At 27.4% G+C, this 22,764-nt stretch overlaps 1 protein-coding gene across 2 annotated transcripts; it reads right to left on the bottom strand.

Annotated features, from left to right (window-relative positions):
- Positions 1 to 2,978: 2,978 nt before the first annotated feature.
- On the bottom strand, positions 2,979 to 9,435 carry LOC105112642 (RNA-binding (RRM/RBD/RNP motifs) family protein). Of its 2 annotated transcripts, none has more exons than XM_011008411.1 (2): positions 7,954 to 9,409; positions 2,979 to 3,593 (listed from the first exon to the last, which is right to left on the bottom strand). In XM_011008411.1, the coding sequence occupies exon 1, from the start codon at positions 9,281 to 9,283 to the stop codon at positions 7,955 to 7,957; it is 1,329 nt and encodes a 442-aa protein (XP_011006713.1). In that variant the 5' UTR covers positions 9,284 to 9,409; the 3' UTR covers positions 2,979 to 3,593; position 7,954. The 2 variants fall into 2 exon arrangements, with proteins under 2 accessions (XP_011006713.1, XP_011006711.1); XM_011008409.1 differs by lacking the exon at positions 2,979 to 3,593 and adding an exon at positions 4,598 to 4,917 and having other exon boundaries at positions 7,954 to 9,435.
- Between the last annotated feature and the right edge of the window lie 13,329 nt (positions 9,436 to 22,764).

The following is a 22,764-nucleotide window of genomic DNA, read 5'->3' as shown; positions in this document are numbered from 1 at the left end:
ATATAAGTCAATTTAGTATACATGTCATATGACAAACACCTATATATTAGTTTTAAATATCTCTCATACCTCGGTCTATTTGCTTATCAATAGCTAGACATTTGATTTATGCTTAACTTTGAAAGAAAATATTATTTATGTTTCTGGGAAAAAAGAGAGAATACAACTATCTAATTTGACATTGTATCTAAAACAGGGGTTTTTCAAGTTATTTTATTAAGAATGGTAGTGCTGGCATAGTTGTTGAGATTCAAGGTGCATTGTTCATATCTTGTGGATCTAATTAATATTCAATTTTAATAAAGCATTGACAAAAAACATTTAGCAACAAAGCTTTTATGTATTATGAATTTCATAACTATAACCATTTTATAATTTTTTATAAAATAATTTTATCTCGGTGATTTTATATTTACTTTGAATTCATTAATCAAGTATAAATAAATAGATAAAAAAACTTGTATTAATAATAAATATATTTTTACATGAACAAAATCAATATCACATATAACTAATCAATTAACCATATAGCATATATACTAACAACTTTAATGCAGGTTAAGATCAAATAAACTCTAAAAAAAGTGTCAAACCCAACTAAGATCAAATAAACTCTAAAAAAAGTGTCAAACCCAACATCTAATCTTGAGTTCAGGTAAGTAGCCCTTGTTGGCATGCACTAGACAATAAAAAAATGGTAGGAGTGTTGGGAATTTGTTTAAAACCATGATTAATAGGTACTTTAAAGTCAAATAGAAAGCAACTTGCTAACTTTTAAAACTAGAATTTTACTGGGATTTATTCTTGAACATAAGCATTTTTATATGAAATATTCACATGGCTAAAAAAAATGATATATAAATAAGAAGTTGATTTCAAAAAAATCTTGGTTCATGTGTTTTTATAAAACCCCAAACCTCTTTCTCACATAAAATTTTTTTTCTTGTTATTTATATAGTAGGATAATGAAGAGTTAAAATTTCTTCTTAAAACCACCAAAGAAAGCGTAAGCCACTTGTGTGTTCGCTCGACTCGTTAGTAGGATAATGAAGAGTTAAAATTTCTTTTTAAAAACACCAAAGAAAGCTTAAGCCACTTGTGTGTTCGCTCAAGCCTAGACTTAAATTTGAATTTATTATGAGATAATTTTTTGAATCACAAATGATTTTTTACCTATCTATTTTTTGGGCTTGGGTTTTTAATTATTTAACCTACAAAAAACAATTTTTACTTGCATGTTAGTTTATCCAACCTATGAATTAAAGAATGAATAATTTATTTAACCTGGACAATGTTTATTCATATAGAACATTAGATTTAAAGTCAAAATTGTCATGTTCAATTCTTGTGTTTATGGAGGGTAATTAAAACTAATAATAATAGAAATTAATTTTGTTAATTACCATTATTATTATTTTTTTCAAAATCCCCTATAAAAAGGAGTTGAGAAAAGAGTATTTATAGATTGTTTTTTTGAAAAATTCTTACAAAATTTAGACACTCTCTTCACCCCATTTTCAACCTAGTTTCCTTTGTTTAAAGTTCTATTTTTGTTCTTTGTTTTTTTCAACTATAGAGCTTAAGTTTAATTTTTGTAGAGAAATGTTTTAGTCAAGTTTCGTTGTATTTGTAAACTTTATCTAAAAGTATATCTAAACAAGGTGATATGTTTAAGAATATAAAAGTTTATTGTATGCATCATATTTACACCAAGTAAAAAACAATAAAACCTGAAGAACAAATAATTAATTATTGACATATAAGTTCTCAATTTGATTATATTTCAAGGGCTTCCTATACTAATTTTGTTTAAGTATAGATTCTATACATACTTAGTACACATGCTTGGATTATGTTCCAATCTTTTATACAGGATTCTATGCATACTAGGGTTTTTATTATACATCGTATACCTAAAAACTAAACATTATGCTAACTAGTCTAATAATATTTATCAGACAACTATGAAGTTGAAGTTAGAGGAACCACCAAACAACACTGTGAGAGCTCCCTTCCGATTTGCAATTATAGTAGCGAAACAGCTACCAAGAACAGGACTTGCCATAGCTCCCTCCCTATATGAGATGGTAGTAGTGAAACTGGTACTAATGGCCTTGATATGTTTTGCAATTATATTCTTCGAAATCCTACAGTCGTGTCGTTTTGTTTTTTGCATCAGAATTGTTGAGAAGAGCATAATACTTTTCCCCGGTTTCCACAAACCTTTGAAATGGTCTTTTCAGGCGTGCAGCTTTAGGCGTTCCATACGAGACCACAGAATTATATCTCCAACCAACTTGACTAAAGGAGAAAATATATACCTGACAATCCAGACTCAATCAACTTGTTGGAAATTAATCGTGCCGTTAAAATCGTGGCCGAATATACATATTTGCACCAGGTGTTTTGAGAATTATTCCAAACACCCACTAAATTAACTACTACCCGTCACCACGTCTGGCATGGCGTCAATGAACTCGCCAATAAAACCTGGTTGATCTTTCTCCACCACCCTAGCTACAACAGCTTCCGTGATAAGAACCAGATCAGGTGTTGAAACTGCCGTGGCAGATACCAACCCTCCTCCCTTCATCTCCATGGAATACAGAAGGCCTAATTCTCAACCAACGTGTAACCCTCATATGCCATGCATGTCACCAAAGCTATCCTGGTCATCTCATATTTCCTCTCACCAAAATGCAAGAGAAAACAATAAAGTAAAAGGTAAAAAGAGGAGTGACAGTTGTTACGACAAAGGTGTGCCGAATCACATTTTCCGGAGCAGCTAATTTCACAGCAAAAGTACCTAACATTAATGGTGTCACATCAACTTCCTGGCAGCATCTTAGCATGAAAATTGTTGGTAACCTTTTAAGGCACCTAATACCAGTGAAACTAGCACTGCAACACAAACATCTCTGTTCTCTTCTCACAAGGAAACAACAGAGTTGTGCGAGAAAAAATGGACGACCCCAAGAAAAAGATAATTCACATATAGGATAAAATCCACAAGTCGAAAAACCCAGGGCTGTAATTTCAATCTTATCTAAAATCCACAAAGAATATAGGATTTAAGTAGAAATGAAAAAAAAATCAAGTACACCATGTTTTTACACCTAAAATAATTATGTTTAAGGAGATTTGGTTATTATAAATGCAGCTAGAAGACATCCACCCAAAAAAACACACAACTATGATATCCTAGGTTCCGATAAAGGCACGAGAAGAATCGAGGATGAGCTGGCAACATCCAATAGAAGCTAAATAGTCTAAGGTACACAAACTACGACATGAACTGACGGATAGAAGGATATATCCTATGGAAAAAAGTAAACAGAAACCATGATGCCAGCCACTTTAACCAATTTGTAAAACTTCTCTTCGAAGGACAAGTTCCATGAAATCTAGTGCACATTATTCTGGCAATGACAGTAAATTAACAAGTCAATCTCCAACAGCAAAAGGGAATGATTAACCACTAAGTAGCTCTGATGAAGAACAATCAAATGCAACATCTCATGTTCAATACAGCAAAACTAAGTTGCGTTCTCTTCAAGCAAGCAACACAAATGCATAAGCATGCATGCAAATGCCTACACACATAACCAATGAGCAAATCCATCAGTTCAGCATCATTAAGAAAGCACCTTCAGAAATGACTTGAATAAAAATTTCATCAAAACCACTCAGCTTGTTAAATTTTTGCATCATCATTAGAAATCCATAAACAAAAAACCTGGCCCATACCAGCAGTCACTGGCCAAACACCCAAAGGCTAGTTGAACATATAAAAGAAACTTCAGTGGGAAATGATCAATAGCAAATACCATCAGTGTGGTTTCCACGAGCGGGCCCATGCCAAGGGAGGTCACTGATTACTTGATTATAGAGTTTAAATTGTCAAGCAGCTCATTGGACCACAATCCTAAGTCGTGGTTGAATGAAGAATTGCTTTAAAAAGAAAAGCATAAACAAAAACAAACTTTTCTTTACCAACATCAATTGCCTGAGGACATCTTGGAAGCCAATAAAGGAAAAGAAAAAGAAAAAGAAAAAAGCAACCTCCACAAAACCCAGCCAACTTAAGAATTGGACAACGTTTAATAAGAAGGATTCAGTGGTTTAATGCAACAAAGCTTGAACAAGAGAACTTACATCTATTGCCCAAGCACATCTTCATAACACAACCAGAGAAAAACCATACAAAGCAAGAAAACTATGAAACAAGACCTTAACTAAAGAACTGGCGGTGTAAAATAAAAATTTACAATTAAATACATGATGTAATGCATTCTATAAGGTTCCTTGTTGGCTAAAATCCCAAAAAATCTGAGTTTGAGAAAATCCACATTTCTGCCTTATTATTTTCACAAAGATTACATAAAACAGTTAATTTGTCTGGTCGATTAGTCATGTCTGATTCCCCATAAGATATGGTATCAGCATGGGATAATAAAGTATTTAAAAAGTGTGTGGTGCAATTCCAAGAGTATGCAACAGAAAATACAAGTACTGAACTTTTCAGAGAACTAGTGTAACAAAGAATCCCAAAATCCATATCAACCACCATGAAGTGAACCTTGCAAATAAAGTATCCAAAGCAAGCATAATTCACATTCGCAAAAGGAAGGTATATTATCAATACTCATGTCTTATTGATATAATTAATTCCAAGTTGTGCATAGCTTCTGACAAGAGTACAAAGACTAGTCTATTCAGTCATCTTAACAAACAACACTCGTTTATCTAAAAAAGAACAAACACTAAAAAATGAACCACAATTAAAAGTGCAGATGAAGTGAAGAAGCGGATGTAAAAGCACAGCTAATACATTCATCAACCAGAGACCCTATAGTCTGCAATCAGGCAATCACGAGTACCACAAAAAGCATCTGCGCCCAACAAGCTGTCATACACCTGAATCAAACATCCATGCACAACTCAATTGATCATTCAACATTCATCACACAAAACAAAGCTAATGATAACTTGAAGCAAATAAACAAAACAAAACAAACTAGCAAAACAATAAAGAATCCTCGCAAGGAAAATTACAAGAAACCCTGATAAATAGTCATGCTGAGCAGCTGAAAAAAGCCATCAGATGAATGCTACCAAAAAATACCATGGCTTTAATAGCATGTACAAACACACAAAGCATCATCATAATGTCAAAGTACAGATAATAAAATAGGCAGGCCATGAAGAGTTTCAATATATGAAGAGACTTTTCAGATGGGAAAAAATATGAAGAAAAGAAAAGATGAAATCTTCATAACACAAAAACCAACAATCCAACTACAAAAGCACAGCTGTACAAGGCTACAGTTAACAACTGCAAATATATTTGAAGATTCATACCAGGTTCAATCCAAGTTTTCACATAATGAGGCGGTATCTGACCTAGTTCTTAATACAAGGAATGGTAGCTCAAAACAACAGAACAGTACTTTAGACAGAAAAAAAAGATGCTGCAGACTGAGAGGGACACCAGACAACCAACAAACCATCTCACAAATAAAGCTAATGACAAGTATTTCTTTCACAAAAAGAAAGTCATGGTCAATGCAAGACTGCCATCCTACAAGCCACAAGAAATTGCCCTCACTTCTTTTCATGGCTAATGCCATGGTCCACAAATATCATGAGGGTATAAGATGAAGAGAAAATAAGCGGATATATAACCACCTTATGCAGTTCACATGTGTTTATAAGAGGTAGAAGGAATTTAATAAAGTACAAAATACTGTAAGCTATAAATTTAGGCTCCATTTGTTTCACGTAAAACATTTTCCTCATTTTTCCATGTTTGGCTACCTAGGAAAGCTTGGTCAACAAAAAATATTTTATGATCAAAGGAAAAATAAGCTTAAAACAATGGAAAACAAATTGCAGTTCTCAAGATGAAAACATTTTACAAGAAAATCTTTGTTATTGAATCATGGACGGCACCCAATGTTTACCTAATTCTATAACCCCCTGAATCGAAAATATCTAGTTCAGAAGTTTGTCACATGCAACCATGTAATTGTGACATATATAAATGAACTACCGGCACGAAAGCAAACCACAACTTGAAAAAGCAACCATACTAAATGTGTGTTTGGTAATGTGGTGATGCCTTTTCAAATAAAAATACATCGAAATAATTTTTTTAATAAAAAAAATCATTTTTGACATAAAAGCACCTAAAAAGCATCAATTTAATGCTTTTTTAGGCAAAAAACAATTTGAAAAGTAGAAATTACCACAATACAAAACAAACACTAAGCCTACCCCTTTTGTACCACGTTCCGAAGGGGGTAGCGAACTGCATACCATAATGTACCGTGTTCTAGGTAACTCAAGCATCACCCAATTTACTTGGAATGCGGTGCGTTATGATATGCTATACGTGTGTTCGCTACAATCCCCCCCTGAAACTCAATTAGTGGGAGATAGGCTTAGTATTGCTAATTCAAATAGTGGTTTGTTTTTATAAGAGAATTCCATGTATAATCAAAAGATAAAAGTATTGTATTATTGCATGTAGACTAAAACTTCAAAATAAGGTAATTTTCACCCTTGGTCCTATAAAATAGCATGCAAATTATCCGTCTAAAAAACCTCTTGATTTTCTACAGGCACACACCTCTACACAATTATCACCTTTCCTTCTTTGCTTTTTATAAGGGTAAAAAAATTGAATGGTCCTAGTAACTTTTCAGATTCTAATTAATAACAAATATCTTCAAATCCAAATATTTCATTTATTATATAGGTTTTAAACATTTACTCTTATATTTAAACATGAGTACTTGCAAATCTATAGCAAAGGATAGAGTAAAAATGGGGTCGCCAGATTTCACATTCTGAATAGCGAACACACCAAGATTGGGATTGCGCAATCTGGAATGATTGAAAATTCAAGGAGGATGAGTGAATTACATAACTCTATCACCATCACTAATCAACTCTTGTCTTTTCATTTTAAACACTTATTTCTCACACATACCAAACTATAACAATTATTTTCTAGTCTTCACTAACGTAACCAAACAATGAAAAACAACGTATTTTTGAAAGCATGTTAGTTTTTACATGAAACAAATAGGACCTTACTATTCTTCCTAGTTTCAACAAAGCCAGAGGAACTTTCATGGCTCATAACTATTTCATACCAATGTCTAAGAACAACTCAGTAACTTTGAGATGGTGAAGGAGTTAATATGGGCAGACAAAAGGAATTTTTTGGTGGGCATCCATGGTAAAAATTTGAACAACAAATTCTTCCATTCTCAGCATTTCTCCCCCTGCTACTTAAGTCAAGGACAGAAATTTTAATCCTTTTCATTTCATCTCCCCTATTCCCTTAAAAAACCAAAGAAGATGGCACAAATCTTCTTTCCCATTTCATACTTTCATCTAACTAGCTAAGATTATCAGCCCAAAGCTTAAACAGACTGAAATTAGCCAGTCAAAAACAAATAACAGCTATGTCTATAAGGCCAACAAGACCTCCATCATTTCTGGTATGACGATCTGATTCTTGTAGATCTGAACATGTTCAACCTATTGTCAAACATTTCAGCAGAGTGGAGACTCACAAAAAATAGAGAAGACAGGATGCAGACAAATGGACAGCAGAGAAAAAACTAGAGACACATGAAATAGATGGACAACAAATCACATGAATGCTATCAAGGAACACACGAGATCACTGATTCACCCCATAGCATGACCTTGTAATAGAGGTCAAGAAAATCAACATAAACGACATAAAAGCAAATACCATGGACAAATCATACAGTGAACAAACATACACAATTTTTTCACAAAGCAAAGCAAACAAACCAAGCAAATATAAGGAAAAGAAACCATCCCAACAAAAAGCACACATAGAAACCAAGCCATTCAACAGCACCAAATAATGCAAGAAATCACAAAGCAATTAATTTAAACCCAATTTACTACCTCAATAGTAAGGTGGCAAATTTGGATACATTCCCCCAGATGGAACCCTTGGTGCAGGGGATGCTCCCTGATGCTGACTTGGAAATGAAGTATTTGATGATGACAAGCTATACTGCCCAGGATCTGGATATCCACCAGTAGGCATTCCAACTGAGCTTGGTGGCAACCTAAACGATGAAGACGCACCAACAGAAGCACCGACACCGGCACCACCACCACCCAATCCACCATATCCTGTAGAACCTGGTCCACCATACCCACCATAAGGTGGGCCATAACTACCACCCCCAGTACCACTCAAACCACCTACCCCCTGAGACCCCAACCCAGGCCCACCCAGTGAAGCATTCAAAGGAGCAGCAGGATGATGGTGCTGCTGCTGATGACCACCCAATGGAGGCACGCCACTCGAAAACGCACCACCATAAGAACCATATCCACCTGGCGCGCCATACCCTGTCTGCAGCACCATCCCCATTCCACCATCTCCATGAACATTCCCACCCTGCACCTGTCCTTGCAATCCATCTTGCCCTGGTCCTTGCCCGCCGCCAGGCTGCCTCCCTCTTTTCCCATCAATTGCTAACTTACAATTCAACTGCCTCCCTTCAATCATCTTCACCGGCTCTAATAAAGCAGCCTGCGCTCCTTCTGCCGTCTTATAAACAAAAAGCGCAAAGCCTTTCGATTTCCCCGTCTGCTTATCAAAACCTAACGGACCCTCCTCAATCTCCCCATACTGCGCAAAATGATTCAACAACTTATCCGACGGCATTTCATACGGCACATTCGCTACATAGATCTTCCGCATTGCAACATCAACAACACCAGGATTGGCGGAAGAATTATTGTTATTATTGGCACCTGAATTTCCCGCTATCGCTAGTTGCGTGACAGTCACGCGCCCATCAATTTTCTTACTGGGCTCTTTCAAAGCCAATAACGCACCATCGACATGCTTATAGATAACAAAACCGTACCCTTTCGACTTTCCGGTGTTTTTATCAAGGATTACAACCGCTTCTTCTAATTCGCCGTAAGTAGAGAACAGATTTCTGAGATTTTCCGTTGTGGTTTCCCAGCCAAGGCCGCGGATAAAGAGCTTCCGTTGCGTGGCGTCGGGGTCTGCTATGGATCGGACGGCATCAAGGATGTCTGGGTGGCGTACGACGGCGCTTTGAAGAATATCAAGGAGCTGGTCAGGCGTGAAGCGTTCCATCATCTTGCGGGCGTCTTGAGGGGTTAGTTTGTAAGGAGAGTCTAGGTCGGTGGTGGATGATACGATGCCGTTTTCTTCGAGCTTGCGTTTCTTTGTTGGATCCATCTGCATCGAGAGGGGTCGGGGTATTTTTTGAGAGAGAAAGAGGGTGCGCGATAAACCCTAATATCCTTAGGAAGAAAGAGGGAGAAGAGGATAGGTTAGCAAATTAGTAAGAATTGAAAGGGGTGTTGTAGAGGAGCCGGTTCGTTCTATATACTGTATAAAAGAGAGAGACACCTATACAGGTTATAATAGGAGAATAATGATTTTATTAAAAATAAATAAATCTTTTCAATTATTGTTTTTCAGGGGAAGATAGGTTTTTTTTATCATTTTATAATTATTTAGTTTTTATCTTATTATTTTTTTATTTGCATAATCAAATGGTTTTGCTACCCTCAAAATAAAAAATCATTTAACCGTGAATAAGGATAATTTTGAATATTTTATTTTTTTTAATATAATAAAATTACATATTTAACTTTGGAGTTAAAAAAACTAAGTCATTAACGATGTTTTTTCATATCATTTTTTTAATTATTGGTGTTGTCAAAGATAATAATATAATTTACTCTTTAATTATTATTTTTAAAATTAAAAAAATTATTAGTATACGAGAAACATTATATATATTTTGGGTAATGTGTATAGCATCTTCTGGTGGTTGAAAATATATTTTTATTGTTTTATTTTATTATTCATTATATTCTCTTCCTTGATATATATTATATATCATTTAAAAAATGATCAATGTATTGCTAGTGATTTTTTCTTTTTCTTCTTCTTTATTTCTCTTTCCTATTGTTAAAAAACTTAAAAAGGCCTTCATTCTTGTTGATGTTTCATAACTTATCTTTTTAGTTTTGATTTTTTTATTTTTGTCCTTTTCTCTTTTTAAAATTTTTTTATTTATTTTCAATTCAATCCTTTAATTTAATTTGTATATATAATTATTCAATATAATCCTTTTCATTTTGATTTCTTAGTTTTTTTCATTGGATTGTTTGTCAAAGTTTTTATAATTTTTTATTTTATACTTCACATCAAGTTTATGAATTTTTTTTCAATAATAACAATATTAATTTTAGTTTGGTCATTTTTTTATGATTTCTTATTTGTTCCCCTTGTTTGCTTATCAAAGTTTTTATAGTTTTTAATTTTATCTTTCAAATTAAGTTTATGGTTTTTGTTATTTCAACATTAAAAACAACAAAAATAATGATGGTGATGATAATGATAGTAATAATTATAATGATAGTAATTATAATAATAATAACAATATTACTATTAATATTACTAATAGTGGTAATAATGTTAATAATAATGGTAATAGTAATAATTTATTATGATTGTAATAATGGTAATGATAATGGTGATGGCAACGGTAAAAATAATAATAGTATATATGGTAATAGTAATAAAAAAAATAGTGATAATAATAGTAGTTTTTTATGATAATAATGGTGACAATAATATTAATAATTATGATGATAATATTAATAATTGTGGTGATAGTAATAATTATAATGATAGTAATTATAATAATAATAACAATATTACTATTAATATTACTAATAGTGGTAATAATGTTAATAATAATGGTAATAGTAATAATTTATTATGATTGTAATAATGGTAATGATAATGGTGATGGCAACGGTAAAAATAATAATAGTATATATGGTAATAGTAATAAAAAAAAATAGTGATAATAATAGTAGTTTTTTATGATAATAATGGTGACAATAATATTAATAATTATGATGATAATATTAATAATTATGATAGTAATAATAATAATAGTAATAGTAATAGTAATAGTAATAGTAATAGTAATAGTAATAGCGGTAACTATTTATTTGACCTACATTTCGTCATGGGTTGGATTATTGTTTTTGAAAAGAAATACAAGCTTTTCAAATGTGTTTTTTTATCTAATTATAAATCAAAAGGCATGTGCATACATTTAATTAAATATATTGAGAACCATTTTTTCTAATAAATGCAAAAAAAGAAAAGTGTTAATGTGTTTATTCAACTCAACTCGCTACCAGTTAAATATTTTTTTTCTAACACAAAAGAATTAATATGTAGATGTTATTAGCATATTTTTTAACATTGAGTAAAAAAGATAATTCTATTCAACTCATCTCGCTGCCGGTCAAATAATTTTTTCTGATACAAAAGAATTAATGTATAGATATTATTAATGTATTTTTTAACATTGGGTAAAAAATATAATTATTAATAGAAAAAAAATTGATGTTTATATATAATAAAATATAGTAAAGATCATATATGTTAAAAAATCTCAAGCTAATTTTTAACGCAACAGAAAAATAAAACAATATTACAATTGCTATAGTGAAACACTATTTTCTTAATATTTGTATAATAATTAAAAAAATATAAAATAAACTACAAAATAAACTACAAAATAATAAAGATAAGAACAAAAAAAATGATATAAATAGGTCAAGCATAGAGTGATAAATATTCAAAGTGTAAAAAATAAAAAAATAATATTTTTTTCCAAAAAATGTGTAAAGGAAAAAAATAAAAAATAAAATATTAAAAAAATCAAGATAGGGAAAAAAGGGTGATAAATAGACCAAGTGTAAAATAATAAAAATGTCAAGTATAAAAAGAAAAGAAAATATGAGAAAATTTTGTTTGCTAAAGAAAAACTAAAAATTATAATTTTGCCACCACTATAGTAAAAAATTAACAAAATTTACAATTATATCATTTTTACATAAAAACATCATTTCCTTTAATGTATATACAATAATATTCGTAAAAGTAATAATTTATTAAGATAATAATAATAGTTATGATATTAATAATCGTGACGATGATAGTAACAATAGTAATAATTGTGATAACAACAACTACAATAATAATTATAATAGTAATAATGTTAATAATAATAATAATAATAATAATAGAGCTAATTATAATAATGATAATGATAATGATGTTAATAACAATAATAATAACAATAGAGATAAAAACAATAATAACAATAATATTAACAATGATAATGATAACAATGATAATAATAGTATAGTGATCATACTAATAATAGTAGTAGTAGTGATAATAATAATAATAATGATGATGATGATGATGATGATGATAATTCATCATTAAACGTAAGATTTGTTGAAGATTAAGTTTTATTTTTTTTCATGTATATTATTTCCAGTCTAATAACTCTAGATTACAGGTTTTAAAAGTAGATGTGGCCATTCAACATAAAATTTGTTGGGGGTTGAGTTTCATTGTTTTCCATGTATGGTATTTTCAGATTGATAATCAAGGGTTACAATTTTAAAAGTTATTGTGGCTCGACATCCTTTTTTATTTCTTGCTTTATTGTTTTTTTCTTGATTTCATTGTAAAAACATTAGTTTTTTAAAATAAAAATCAGTCATCCAAGTTTCTTTTAAACCTATTAAATAAACCAATTCATATTGAGTTAACTCTTTTATAGTTTTGTTGGAAACTTGTGCCAGACAATAATTTAAGTCAAGGGATTTCAAGATTTATCTTCTTGCTCGGGTTTTATAGCATTACAAAAAAATCCTCATGTTCTTAGTGATCTTTATTACATTTTAAAAAAAATGGTTTGGCTTACAAGAGAGCAAGGGTCAATGAATTGGTTATGTATCCAAACCTTAACCCAATATATCAAATGCTACTCATAAATATTACCGATATTTTATAAGTTATAAATTTGATTTTTTTTTTATTTGAAATCAAGCTAAATGTTTTTTTAATGGATATTAAAGATATTCACAGGATGAGCTTCTATTGCTAATTTTTATGAATCCACATTTAAAGGTGGGCTTACAACATTAATTATATATGCCATAACACCCTTAAAATTAAGTCTAATTTTTGTACACTATACTACCATCAAATTCTGGTTACCTTCTTCTTTCCTCCAACAAAGACACGTGCATTTTTTTTATGTTAAAAAACTCTAATAAAAAATTCACAAACAAGAACTTTAAAGTTGAAACATTCATAAATAAAATAAAAATAAATAATCAATCCACAAATTATTAAATATAAAAAAAATAGTTTAGGGTATAAAAGTTGAATTGAGTTAATTAGGTTTCAAAAATTTTGACTAGTTATCAACCCATGATATTTAATTATTATGTTTTTTAATCCATTATCATTTATAATATTTATATTATCTAATTTTAACAAATCAATTCAGATAAAATAATCTAAATATTACAAATATGCCATATTTTTTTAACATCGATGATAGAGTGGTGAATGAGGTTGGATTTTAGAGCATACTTTATTTTTTACCTATTTACTAGATTAATAAATGGATGGATGCTCTATCTTATCTCATTATAGTAATTGAAAATTACTAAATCGAAAAGGCATTCCTCAAATAAATCCCCCAGCCCTATTTTAAAATTTTTAATTATACATTTTAATTAGTTTAACACTTCAATTAAAAATGGAGAGTCTATTAGAACAATCTATTTATTTATTAGCATATGGGTTTTGTGTTCTATCCAGAAACTCTTCATATAAACCCCAACTTTTTTTATCTAGAAAGAATAAAACTATACTGAATTTCATTTTACGCTAATTTGATAATTATTATTTTTATTAAAAGTTTTTTTTATCAATTATCTCTTAACATTTCATCTATTTATCAATAATATCTTTTTTTATGAATAAAGATAAAATAAAATTAATTAACTCAAAAAGTTATTTAAAAAAATATTTGGTAAACTCATATAATTCATAAGAATAAAATGGAACTAACCTAGAATCATTCCTACTTCTTTCATATACAATAATGGTCTTTAATTCTAAGCTGGTTGTTGTGCTATAAAACAATAGTTTATCATTAGTTTTTTTGGGTAAAAACTTAGTACTTCCTTGAAACCTATAAAAGAGAGATAAGGGAAAATCTTATATTCATCCTCCAACCATTAATAGTTTTTTTTTTAATGTCTCCACACTTTTCTTACTTTAATCGTTATTATATTATTGGCTTATATTATACTGTGAGCCAGATTAAAATTATTTTTGAATGTGAAAAAAATACCAAAATGTTGCGAAAGTGTTTTTTAATAGTATTTTTACTTAAAGAAAGGTGACAATATTATGAAGGTATTTTTTTAGTATCATAATTTTTTTACTTAAAGAATAGAAAAATGATATCTTTGTTTAATAAAACATATTAAAAAATATAAAAATATAAAAATTAAATAAGAATTTTTAATGTTGATCAAAATTCTAAATATAAGACCAATCTTCTTTTAACTAAGCAAAAGCTACATGCACATATAAATATTTTATTTTGACTATCCTATTTATTTTATATGTTCTCTTTTATTTATCTTCGAGGTTAATTTTACTTGTTTTTATTAATGAACTATGCAAATGCAATTTATGTATTTAAGATTTTATATGAAAAACTTTAGAAATAAATTAAAATAATCTCTTTGAAGTCTTGAAAAATTATAGAAACAAATCAACTAATACTTAAAAAAAAACCTTTAAACTAAATAATTGAAACAATAAGAGAGAGCGTATTAATTAAAAATTAAATTTAAAACAATTTTTTTTTAAAAATCGGTTATTACTAGGGAGGCTTGCACACATAGCTAATGAAAAAAGCCTAGGCACAAATGGGATTAGAATGTTAGGCCTGCATACCTTGCTTTTTTATTTAAGAAAAAAAAACATGCAATTAACACATTGTCTATTTTTTTTATTTTATTTTTATTATTTTTTATGATCTTCAAAATATGGTATGAGACCCCAAACACCTATTTTCAACTTATTTTGGCCTAAAAATACCTTGAATACATCCTTAAAACCTTAATAAACATGTTTTGAAGCCTAAAACATCCCTACTTAATTTAAAAATTAAGAATCAAAGTAAATAAAACATCAATGATCTCAACCTCCTTTTTGTGGTATGTTTAAATGGCATAACCACCTTTATTGAATTCTCATCTATAAGATAAACTCATCAAAACTAAATTTGGCTATTTAGATAGTTGAAATGTGGTTGGTCAATCATTTTTTTTCTTCTTGCTATTTTTAGATGACTTTCTCTCTCCATATTCAATATCTAAATAGTGTTTGATTATTATCCCAGGGCAATAGAGATAGAGATGATGAAGATGAAAGAGATAACACAGAAAAGGTGACGGGGATAAAATTATGTTTAGTAGTAATGTACAAAATAAAATAATTGTCTCTTTATCATATTTGGTTACAGTGGATAGAATAGAATAAAATATATAAAAAAATCTATTTTACTCATAATATGTATTGTTATAAAACTTACATATTTTAAAAAATATTTAATTTAATTTTATATTTGTTTTAGTTTATATTAAGTGTTGAAATTAATAATACTATAATAACTCTAATTATAAAATCAAGACTGACTTGACAGGGTTGATTAGGGGCCTGTAATGGCTTGAGTTTAAGAAAAAAAATAAAGGAATGATTGACTCAACCTAAACCAGTTAAAAATCTAAGTCAACCCGGGATAAAACATATGTAAAAAAACTATCGACTTTTTTTAAAAAGAAATTTGATCAAATCAAGGTTGTTTTGATTTTTTTTTTAAATAAGTTAGTTGGGTTAACCCTTCTAACCCATAACCTGAATCTTGTCTCATGTCAACTCTTAACCCAGGTTTTAAAACTATATAATAACTCGAGCTTTGCCTTATATCGACTTTTGAGTTGATTTTTAAGACTATAATAATAATTATTTTTGTCCTTAAATGTTTTAGTTGGACAATTTAGAATTGAGAGTTTTTTATAATTATATTTTAAAAATAATAAATAATAAATATTTTCTATGGAGATATATCCTCTTTATACCTCCTATTTTCAAAGTACAAAAATTCACTCAAAATTACAAGAAATAAATTTATTTTTATTTCAACCACATATATTTACGTCTTAACTATTCTTGTCCTTTCTATTCCAGAATAATAACCAAATGCTACCGTAAAAATATGATATAAATAATTTTTTGGACTGAAACAAAAAAAATAAAACAACAAGGACCGAACATGTATAATTCAAAATGCAAGGATGATATTGAATTGTTTGAATCTTTTTTGAAAAGAAAAACAACTCTATTTCTATTAGTGTTAGTTTTGATCTTTATTTTTTTAATTTTTTGACAACAAATTTAAATTACATTTTATGAAATATATCTTTAATTTAATGTTAATATACTTTATGATAAACCAGATATGCAAGAGAATATAAATAGAGATAAATGCTAACATATAAAAACATGGGATTTTTTTTGAAAAGATAAAATTAAAAAGAAATTAAGTGCAATGATCAATTTGTAAAAAATTAAAAATTTCAAGGATAAAAAAAATTCTAGCTATTAATAGTGGGATGAACAAGCCAACATAAAAGGATAAATAGTAAGACTATAATAAATCACCATTTTATTTTTAATTTATTTTGTAAATGATTTAGTTTTAACGAGTTATAAGGGATGAACAAGCCAACATAAAAGGATAAATAGTAAGACTATAATAAATCACCATTTTATTTTTAATTTATTTTGTAAATGATTTAGTTTTAACGAGTTATAAGGGATGAACAAGCCAACATAAAAGGATAAATAGTAAGACTATAATAAATCACCATTTTATTTTTAATTTATTTTGTAAATGATTTAGTTTTAACGAGTTGTAAGACCCGAGCTACACCAGGAGTTGCACTAAAAAAAGAATGTCTAAGTCACTAAAAAAGAATGTTCAAGTCACTGGAAATTATTTTCGTGGTTAATGGGTCAATACTAAAATCTCCCTACTCGTCTCCCTACTCAACTCATGTTCAAAATCAAACAGTTTTGAACTTTTTTTAAGATGACACAATAAACTTAATGAGTTTAAAATGAAGTCAGACAACTAACAAGTTTAGGTTAAATATAAATTTTAAGGTTATATAATTTTTTTTAAAAATATTGAGATGATAATTTATTAAATTAATTCATATTTCGTGGCCCAACACATCTAGCCAACAACCTAGGTCATAAACTCTATCAGGTTTTATTTTATATTTTTACATATTTTTTATTTAATCATATGATAAAAAAACAAATTTGCTCATAAGATTGAGCACCAATTTAATTTCAAAATATTTGTTTGAGATCTCGATAACTCTATATAAAATAAAAAAAAAGTATGAAGCTTGATTCCTAATCAACTAAATTTAACTACCAAAACTTATGTTCCAAGTTATGAATTCAATCAAGTTTAATTTTTTTTTATCTAATTATATGATACAAAAATAGGCACTTGTAAAATCAAGAACCAACTGTTAAAAGATAAAATAAAAAAATATATATTTACAAGAATTAAATTGAAAAAAAAATATAAAAAATGATCTAAGTGCACAGGCCTAGTTGGCCCATCGCATTGAGGCCTAAAAAATAAATACCTAGGCATACAAGCCTCAAGAAGCCCACGTAACTCGACTTACCAAGCTTTTTTTTTATTTTTTTATGGGGTGGCTAATTTGTCATCCACCCCTATTTTTTTTATAAGAAATAACATGGTTAGGCCTAAAAAATATATATGCCTTTTTTTATGATCTACAAATAAGAAATCAATCCAACATTCAAAAACTTTTTAAGACCAATATGATTTTTCAAGCAATTTGAAGGTAAAAAAAAAAAACTAATGGAACTCTACTCATGAAATGAAACTTGTAAATACCAAGATCAACTATTTTAGTGATCAATAACTTTTTCTCTCTTGCTTCAAACTAGAGACTAAGAAATAAGAGAAATGAAATCTTGAACCAAAAGTGAATTGTGAAAATATTAAAAAGATAGAAATTATTACATTACTAACTAGGAGGTCTAAAGGAAACATTTTTAGGAAATTTCAAAATAGTCATCTAGTTCCTATGTATTTTTCCTATTGTCTAGTATATTTCAATTTTGTCATTCCATAACAAAATAGAAACAATTGGCCTTTAATTTGACTAAGGAAAGGTGTAATCAATGAGAAAAAAAGGTTAAATTACTAAAATATAAAAAAAATTCATTGTGGATCCACAATAAATTGTGAGAGAGTAAATAGTGATGTGGAGTGCATTGTTTTCTCCATGTTGTTTATATTCTAAACTCTATTTGTTTGCTGAAAAGTAATTTCCTTGAAAAATAAATTTTTGAAAAGTGAATTATTTTTCGATATTTGACTAAATCATCGAAACTGAGTTAGAAAATAACTTATTAATATTTTTTTTCAAGTTTATTAAAATAATAAGAAACAATTTTTACAAATTAAAAAGTTGAATTTGAATGAAATTTATAAAAAAATGTAATTTATCTCAAATAAAATAAATAACAAATAAAACAATGGAGATCAAATCTAATATATAAAAAGTTGAAAAATAATGAAATTAAAAAATAATAAATAACAATTTCATAAATTATTTCAAATAAAATAAATAACATTCAAAAGAATAAAGACCAAAGTTGATATGAAAATCAAATTTTAAAGGATAAAATTGAAAAAAAAATTCAAAATAAAATATATAACAATAAAATGTTTGAAGATCAAATTTGATATAATTAATAAATAATATGATATTTTAATTTTTTTCACAAATTTTAGAAAATGTTTGTCACCACAAATAAAAAAAAACACTTTTCTAAAAATCAAATCTATTTTTTTATTAAAAAATATTTTTTATAAACTAATTTTTTTATTGATAAATAAATATAAAAATCAAATATTAAAAGTGACAAACGAGGCAACAATTAAAAAGCCTTTTCCTGTATGGTAGGTGAAAATAAAGTTTTAATTTAATTGTTTGCTATTTGTTTATTGGTTTGTTTTATTTGCTTGCAATTTCTAATTTACCTGTTGTGGGTGTTTATAGGCTCGGCCATTGTCACGTCTGATATTTTTTCACAGCCCTGACCCAGTATGGTTTGATCATGCAATATTAATTTGATATTTTTTTAAGTAAAGTTTTTTTAAAAAATATATATTTGACAATAAAATAAATACGTTATTATTTTTTTTATATTTTTTTAATATTATATTGTATAAGAAATTATGCTTCATATATATATATATATGTATATGTATATTTTTGATTGGGTTATATATCAATCACATTTATTTAGTTTTTTTTGTTAATTTCTATCTTCAATACTGGATTATTGAAAATGAAGATTTACTTTTTTAAATTTTTTTATATGAATTTACTTCAATTTCATGATCGAAGTCGCATATTTAATAGGTTAACTCATATTAATTTTGATTTTTTTTCATGTTTTATAATTAATTTTTTTTATTTCATCATTTATAGATATTCCAATCTCATATCTGAGTTTGATAAGTCGATTCAGTGCTTTTTTTGTTATTTTTTAAAATTTATTTTTTAATTGGATTTTATAGTATTTTTTATTTATTTTTTATGAGATTATCTTAATTATATGACTTGAGTTACTGGGTTGGCAAGTTCATTCATCTATTTTTTAAATATTTTTTTATTTTATTCTTAAATATTAAGTGGTTTAGGAGTTGAATTTTTTTTTTTTCAATTTACTTTGCATGGAATTATCTGGATCTTATGAATTTAGTTTTTTTTTTCAATTTCAACCTTCAACGTTGGATTTGTTGGAAATGAAGTTTCATAAATTTTTTTTATGGATTTTTCTAGGACTCATAACTCAGGTTTCACATTTAACATATTAACCTGGATTGACTTGCATTGTTAATTTTTTTTTTGTCTTTTTTAATTGTTTTTTTTCTTTCAATCTTATTCTTTAACATTGAGTTAGTTTGAATTTAGGCTTTAAAAAGTTTCTTGATTTGGTCTCTACGAGGCTATCCTAATCTCATGGCCTAGATAATGAGTTTGATGGGTTAACAATAGTTGACTTAAGTAGTTTTTTTTTTTTTTATCTTTTTTAATTTAATATGTTTGTTTTTAAATTTTATTATTCAATATTTGGTTGATTAAGAACTAACCTTTATAATTTATTTTAATTTGCTTTCATACAGTTATCATAGTCTCATAAACTACGTCGTATATTTGACAGATTAACCCGAATTGATTTAATGTCGCAATCATGGTAAAAAAATATAATTTGATGTGTCACATATCAATATTTTAAAAAGAAATTATTTAATATATATCATATTTTGATTTCATGATCTTTTTATGAGAAAACATATTGACAACATTTGGATATTTTTTTATGATATAAAAGTAACCCAACCTAAAACGCTAATAATCTAGTAATTATATTGTACCAGATTAGTTGGGCCTAAACGTTTGGGAGTGTATTTAAAAAACGCTTCTAAAAAAGTTTAAATTTTTTTTCTTTGAATTAATATGTTTTTCATGTTTTCAAATCATTTTAATATGCTGATCTCAAAAATAATTTTTTTAAAATAAAAAATATTATTAATATATTTTTTAAATAAAAAAATATTTTAAAAAATAATTACAACCATACTCTTAAAACTCATAAATTTTGAGTCTAAATTGTTTAAAGATTAGGTCAAATTTGGTCTTATAGGACTGCGAGAACGGGATAATTTTCTTAATCCAGACCGGTTTGTTAGGCTTTTCTGACCGTAAACACCTTAGCTGGTGCAAATAACACCTTCCATGTTTCATAAGGCAACAGAGTCCTACATTTGACTTTAGTCAATGGTACTCATTTATTGAACTTAATTGACTTGGTTTTTGTCAAATATAATTGAAGAATAAATGACTTAAGGTTTCATTATATTTGTGTATTAAATGAAGTATTAACATAGCGTATGTTTAGGATAGGAGAGACATAAATAAATGTGATATATAGAATATAAAATGAAATTGTGTTTGATAATTGTATATAGGATATAATAAATATTTCCATATTTTATTTGATTAATAAAGAACAAAACAAAATAAATGGTATATAAATTTATTTTACATGAAATATATATTATCGCTAAACTTGCAAGGTTTAGAATAATAAATAGATATTGTTATTTTTATTTTATTTTATAATTAATATTAATTCTTTAATTAATTTTCTCCCTCATCAAAATCATCTTAGAAAAGTTATGTAATCATCATAAAAATATAATTCATTTCTGAGGAGATAATATAATTAAGTTATGCTTTAATTGATTATTAAATTATTCCTCCAAATGCATTTAATAAAAAATAATAACTAAACCAATCATATATCAAATAAAATATCTACAAAGGTTTTGTAATCATAATAAAAATATAATTAATTTCTATGAACATAATATAATTAAATTATGATTTACTTGATTATTGAATCATTTTTCCAAATATAATTAATAAAAAATAAATAATTAAACCAATCATATATCAAATAAAATATCTACATCAATAAAACGTTTACATATAACATAGAAATGCAAGATAATAATTTCATTACAAATGCACATTTTTTGTTATTATTCAATCATCACATCTTCATAATTAAATTTATATAATGTATATTTTAATTATTATATTAATTTTTCAACAACCATATTCACGTTTTTCATAATTGATAAAATAATTTCTTCTAATACTTTTTAAATAAAATAATTTTTTAGTTAATTAAGTTTTTTTATTCATTTTATAAAAACATTTATTTACTATAATTCATTTATTTTTTTAATGCTACAATTATTAAATTGTATAAAATAAAATAATATTTATTTTGAGAAATTTATTTTTCTATATTAATTTTATAAAAAAAAAACAAACTTATAATCCAATTACTTTCTAAAGAGGTATTCAATCCATCCATATACTTTAATCCTTTTCTTTAGTTTCTTTTTACCACTTTTCACTTATTTTTTTCACTTGTTATTTTTTTTATTAACAATTTGGGTGTTATATATATATATATATATCAATTTTTTAATAAAAAAATATACTTGTTTATTTACTATTTGTATTCTCTTGTTTCAATCTTTCATGTTTTGATTATTTATGTTCTATTTAAGTATAGTTATTAAACCCGATCTAAGAATTTCTGGGTTTTATGGGTCAATTTGGATCAACTTAGAAAAATAAAAAATTTTAATTTTAATATTTTATATGAAAAATTAAGAAAAAAATTCATGTAATTATAGGCTATACATATTATAAATATTGAGATTTAAAAGAACATTTTAAAAAGTTTTTTATTCTACATTAAAAAGATATTATATTAAGCTTTCAAGTTGAAGTATTTAAATCAAATTTTTTTTATCTCATATTGAAAAAAGATAATTTTTTTTGGGAAGATAAAGTATATATACTAATGGATTTCAAATCCCATATTGAAAAAAGATAACTTTTTTCTTGAGACCATAGAGTATATATACTAATAGGTTTTAAATCCCATATTAAAAAGATATTATGCTATTATTTTAAGTTAAAACATCTAAACCAAAAGGTTTTTTTTTTTATTTCATATTGAAAAAATATAATTTTTTTCTTGGAAACATAGAGTATATATATTGATGGGTTTCAAATCCCATATTTGAAAAA

Source organism: Populus euphratica, unplaced genomic scaffold, assembly GCF_000495115.2.
Source record: "Populus euphratica unplaced genomic scaffold, PopEup_1.0 scaffold352.1, whole genome shotgun sequence".
Taxonomy (NCBI): domain Eukaryota; kingdom Viridiplantae; phylum Streptophyta; class Magnoliopsida; order Malpighiales; family Salicaceae; genus Populus; species Populus euphratica.
Note: the sequence above shows the minus strand (reverse complement) of the source record. Positions and strands in the feature narration are given on the sequence as shown.

Coding starts and splice junctions, on each gene's coding strand:
- LOC105112642 (XM_011008409.1), bottom strand. CDS start 9,283: ATGCAGATGGATCCAACAAAGAAACGCAAGCTCGAAGAAAACGGCATC.